At 51.8% G+C, this 4,964-nt stretch overlaps 1 protein-coding gene across 1 annotated transcript; it reads right to left on the bottom strand.

Annotated features, from left to right (window-relative positions):
* Positions 1-639: 639 nt before the first annotated feature.
* Positions 640-3,374, bottom strand: LOC100907606 (prestin-like). The gene is given in 7 exon segments (XM_018639272.1): positions 640-1,275; positions 1,384-1,439; positions 1,442-1,556; positions 1,645-1,912; positions 2,017-2,255; positions 2,388-2,791; positions 2,905-3,374. Coding segments are annotated over 7 exon segments (1,944 nt in total). The 5' UTR covers positions 3,131-3,374.
* Between the last annotated feature and the right edge of the window lie 1,590 nt (positions 3,375-4,964).

The raw sequence follows: 4,964 nt of genomic DNA on the forward strand, positions 1-4,964 counted from the left end.
TCCGAAACGCGTAAATGAAAACGAAATGAGTATCATACGACAATTTATTGGTCTAAAAGTCTCCGCAGGTGATCGTTCGATGGATCCAGATTCAGTCGGCTTCACGCCTAATCTGGGTTCAGAGGGTCGCTCCCTGTCGATGTCGGCGAGTGAGTCTGGCGTATGCCTATTCAGCTTTGGCAATCGCGAAAGAAGATGTGATTCAGTAACTTGTGATCAACAAAATGATGCTTCTCAATCAGAAGTTCTACGACTAGGTCTTCTTTCGGTCGGAATCTTCAGAGCTGTCGAAATGTATAAAATAGTGACATATGTCTGGCGTCGCGTGGTTAGCCGAACGACCAGATTCGAAAGATCTGATCGAGCTCACCTCACGTGCTCGCCGCCTCGGAACCTACGTAGCGGTGCTTCTCAATGCCACGAGAGGAGATTTGAGAAAAACTTACTAGAGAATAAAAACTTTTCGTAAATAACACATTGACTCGACAGAATCGTGAGCAATCCTGCCGAACTCTGGGCCGGAAGGGATTTCCATCGAGACTTCGATCGAGTGGAGCAAGCTCTGAGTGAGATCAACTTGGGTCAATTGAGTTTCGAGAAAGCGCTCCTTGGGTTCTCGGATTCGGATCGAATCCGAAGTCACTCGACCGCATGGATATGCACAACAGTCGTTGGGTTCCGCGTGACCGACATGACGGCATCGTGGATCGTTGGGAAAAATAGTGGCTCTAGGACAATCTCTGAAACTCCGGCTTTCCGCAAAAGAGAGTACACGGCTGAGCTGCAACCCGCTACGCAGATGGTGAGACCTAACTTATGATACGATTCAACGACTTCTTTCAGCACCTGGGCTGAAGTTCCGTCCACGAAAGTGATGCGACTGAAGTCGAGAATTATTGTTTTCGCCTTGACTTGCTGAGCTGGCCGCCAGACCACATCGGCACTATCGTTGTGTTTCATATCCTCAGCTATTGGGTTCGCGTACTGGTGGCCATCGATGTTCGTGCGGCGTCCGAGCTCAGTTCGGAAGAATTCCGCATTCCCGAAGTGCAGCGGTCCTCCAAAATGGAAGATCTTCACCCCAGGAATCTCGATCGCCTGCACGTATAGCTTGATGGGCGCGTAGAAATCGGTGTCAGGAATCATTCCCAACAAGTACGTCTTGGGCATTTGGATCTTGAAGACGAGCGTTAGCAGAGAGAAAATCACTCCGCATATCAGCCCCAACTGGACATTCAAGATCACGGTCGCGAAGAAAGTGACCAGCCAAACGTGCTGAAAGAGGCGAGAACTCGATTGAGTATATGATGGATATCTCCATTAGAACCGTACTATTCTCTCTTCACCCCCAATCATCGTGATGTCCGGGTATCGAATGCTTACCCCGTCGATTTTCGAAATTGCCCAGAAGTTCGTGAAGTCGCGAATTTGCATGAAGATTTCTTTAGAGAAACTACGATGATCGAGGAGAGGATGACCGTCGGAATCTTCTCGAAGAGGGGTCCGAGGGCAACGATGGTGATCGCAATCAGCACAACGTTAAAAAAACTCACGAGCTGCAAAATCCCTGATTGAGTACCGAATCGAGAACGGAGATCGTAGCAATCAATCAGTTATCTGCGAAAACGGGATCGGTGTACGAACCTGAGTGCGGCCCCCTGCCAGAAACTGCAACGAGCTCCTGGGAACCGAAGCCCCGACCGGGAAGCAGCCGAAGAACGCACCGAATACGTTGCAGGCTCCGACGGCGAAGAGTTCCTGATTCGCACTTATCTGGTAACCCCTCTCTCTGGCCCAGATTCTACCCAAAGAAATATCGATGGTGACCGATACCACAGCGATTGCCAGAGCGTCGATGACCACAGCTTGGAAGAGCGCGCTGCTGATCACTGGCACCGTAGGCACTGGCAAACTGAAAATCGAGGCACGGGATTAACTCAATCCTGTCCGAGGCGGTTCATAAGAGCGTGTAAATATCTCTGTGTACGGGCGAAACTAGACAGCGCCGTGACTCACTTGTGTGGTATGTTTTCGATGACCTTGAAGTTGTTGCCCTTGAGATCGAATTGCTTCGATACTACAATGGACAAGATCACCATCAACATTTCGATGGGGAACGGCATGCGGATCTTGCGGAGAAGATATGGATCGACCATAATCTTCACCGCAAGAATGATGACGACGGCTATCACTGCGAAGACCAGCGTCGGCCAATGGGTTTCGTGGAGGACTCGGGTGAAGAAGTTGACGTATGTCTGGAATCCGGAATACCCAATTGAGCTTCTTGCGTAGACGGGGCACTCGATCCAATGCGGTGTCCAGAAATTCCCCAGAGAATGATTCCCAACCCTTGCGAAAATCCCACGGCGTGATATACACGGGCTTACCTTCACCAGCGAGAAAGCTCCGGAGTAGTGTTCAACTTCGAAGCCGAAGAGCCCACTGAGCTGTGAAGTCCCAATGTGGACCGATACGCCGGCGGTGAACCCCGAAATGAACTGGTCACTGAGGAACACGCTTAGGCCTCCGAGTTTCAGAAGCCCAAACAGGAGCAGGTACACTCCTGATAGCAGCGAGGTGGCCGCCGTCACATTGACGATCATGTCGTCCGGAAGGTCCAAGGCCGTGCGGGCCTTGAACACGACCTGCGACGTCATGATGCAGACTACGGCAAAAGCTCCTATGGAGTTTTGCCGCGATGTTCCCATCAGAATATACATCATCATCGGGAACATCGCTGTGTATAGCCCGTTGACGGCTGGCACGCCAACGATCAGCGCGTACCCGAAAGCTGTCGGGAGAATTTTCGCTTTAGAGCCAGTCGACCTATCTCCTCGGATTCGGTTAACTTTCATACATCTCAAAACGCCAATCAATCATTTCGAAATTTATGATGCTCCTCACCTTGGGGTACGTGGAATATTGCCAGCGTTATTCCCGCCAGCAGATCTGCGATCAGGTCGCCCTTAAAGTCGTGCTTGGGCAACCAATCGAAGATCGGGAATAATCCGCAGAAGGATTTTTTGGTGTTTTCGACACCTACGTTGTCGGAGACGACCTTCTTTACGGCTCCGACCAGATTTTTCTTGCCTGAAGAGAGAAGATTCGTCACTTTTTCCGCCTCCTTCATCAGAATGACCCGCCTCTAATGACATACACGGCGTCTTGTGGGAATCGCCCGGGATATTCTCCCGGGCTGGACTTTACAGACAAACCTTACGTCCCGGGGCTCACTGAGTAGGTATCCCTCCCGGGGACGGATCCCGGGAGCGAATATCACCGAGCAGATCATGGCCGAGAACCCGCTCTTCCGCGAGGGAATGCCGGTAGGGAACTCGACCGGCAGCTGGGTTCGAACCAGAGCCATTTCCCTCGCGAGCGGTGACGTTCCAGACATGCACATTTTGCACGATGAGGGAAGACGCGCCAAGCTCTCGGCCACCCTTCGGTTGGGGAAGATGTTGCCGCACATTCTACACTCTTTCCCTCCCCCGAAGTTCTCCACAGGACGACCACGCACATCCAGCAACGACTCTAGACATGCCCTCCCCTTTGGATGGATTTCGCTCTGGATGACGACGGCAGCCCGCCGTAAATGCGGTTTCCCTAACTGTACGATTGAGCGGGAAACGGTTCTTCGAAGCACAAAAAAACTCTCGAATCAAGGCTTCTTACCTTTCGGGATCTCCCCGAACCTCGAGTCGAACGAGGGTTTGGTGTAGATTCTCCTCGTGTTGCCGTTTTCCGGCAAACCGGCTCTTCCGGCTTCTTCATCCCTCTGTTTAGCCCCGAGGTCTGCGCTGAAAGCCGAAGAGAAGAAGCTATTTCACATGATCATTTTAACGCACATTGTGTCAAGGCGAAAGAGAAGTACATTTCAGCTAGGATCCTTGTCCACATGTCTGGCTAAGGTTCGCTCGTTCAGAAGCCTACCCTCATGACTTTAACGATTTCCTTCTTCAGGGATCCTCTAATGCAATCTCTCAAAAATCTCAAGCCTGACTTCCCACTGTGTGCGCCCCTCCCCCCCTCATCGACGAGGCGACGCCGACGCTTCGGTCTCCTCTCTGAGGAGAAACTCGCTCCAGCAACAAGGCTCTTTAATTGCATCCGTCTCGCCGACACGAAGGCACGAGACTCCATTTCTGCCATACCGCCTGAATTCGATTTTCAGTCCGCATGACCGAGCAGAAAGTCGCGCTATCTCCGCGGTAGCCTGACGTCCAAGAACCCCGGACTAGTATCGATTCTCCGATATAACCGAATGGAGATACCGTCGGATCTGCAGAGGGGTGAGCGCCTTCGAGAGTATCATAAAAGCTCGAATCCGATCCTCCCCGATTGCAATAAGGAGCAACTAATGAAGAAGTACCGGACGCCCTCGGAACCATTCCATCCTTGACCATCCTGTGCTCACTACCGCGTTGACGTACACGACCTATCCTCTCGAGAAGCTCCAGAGCAACACAATTTACCGTGAACCTTGAAAATCGCAGAGCGCGGCCCACCTGTTCGAATCCCATCAGAATTCTGAGAAAGATGTCTTAGGCGCTGAATCGGTGGAACATATCGAAAACACACAGAAGTAGGCCAACACTCGTTTTTGTTTTGAAACAGTATCATTTGGCTTCTACAAAATTGTTTTCATCTCGAAACATATGAAGGTGACGCCCGCAGCGCGGAAGCGACCCACGCCGACGCGACGCCGGTCCTTACTCTGCATGTTCAAAGGTATTATCGTCGAGCGAAGACCACGGCGGCGACCATGACGACGGCATTCGTCAAAAGGTGCTGGAGACATCTAACCTGTCGAAAAACTCGCTCCGAAGCTCCGGAGTATGCGCGAACTCCCGTGACCAGAGAATCCGGGAATCGCACGACAGGTGCGGTTCGGAGAGACCAGCGACGCGGGATGGGAATCGCCTCCGCGAGGCAGCGAACGTTTAATTTTTCACTCCGCGCAA

This window comes from Galendromus occidentalis, unplaced genomic scaffold (assembly GCF_000255335.2).
Source record: "Galendromus occidentalis unplaced genomic scaffold, Mocc_1.1 scf7180000077428, whole genome shotgun sequence".
Classification (NCBI taxonomy): Eukaryota; Metazoa; Arthropoda; class Arachnida; order Mesostigmata; family Phytoseiidae; genus Galendromus; species Galendromus occidentalis.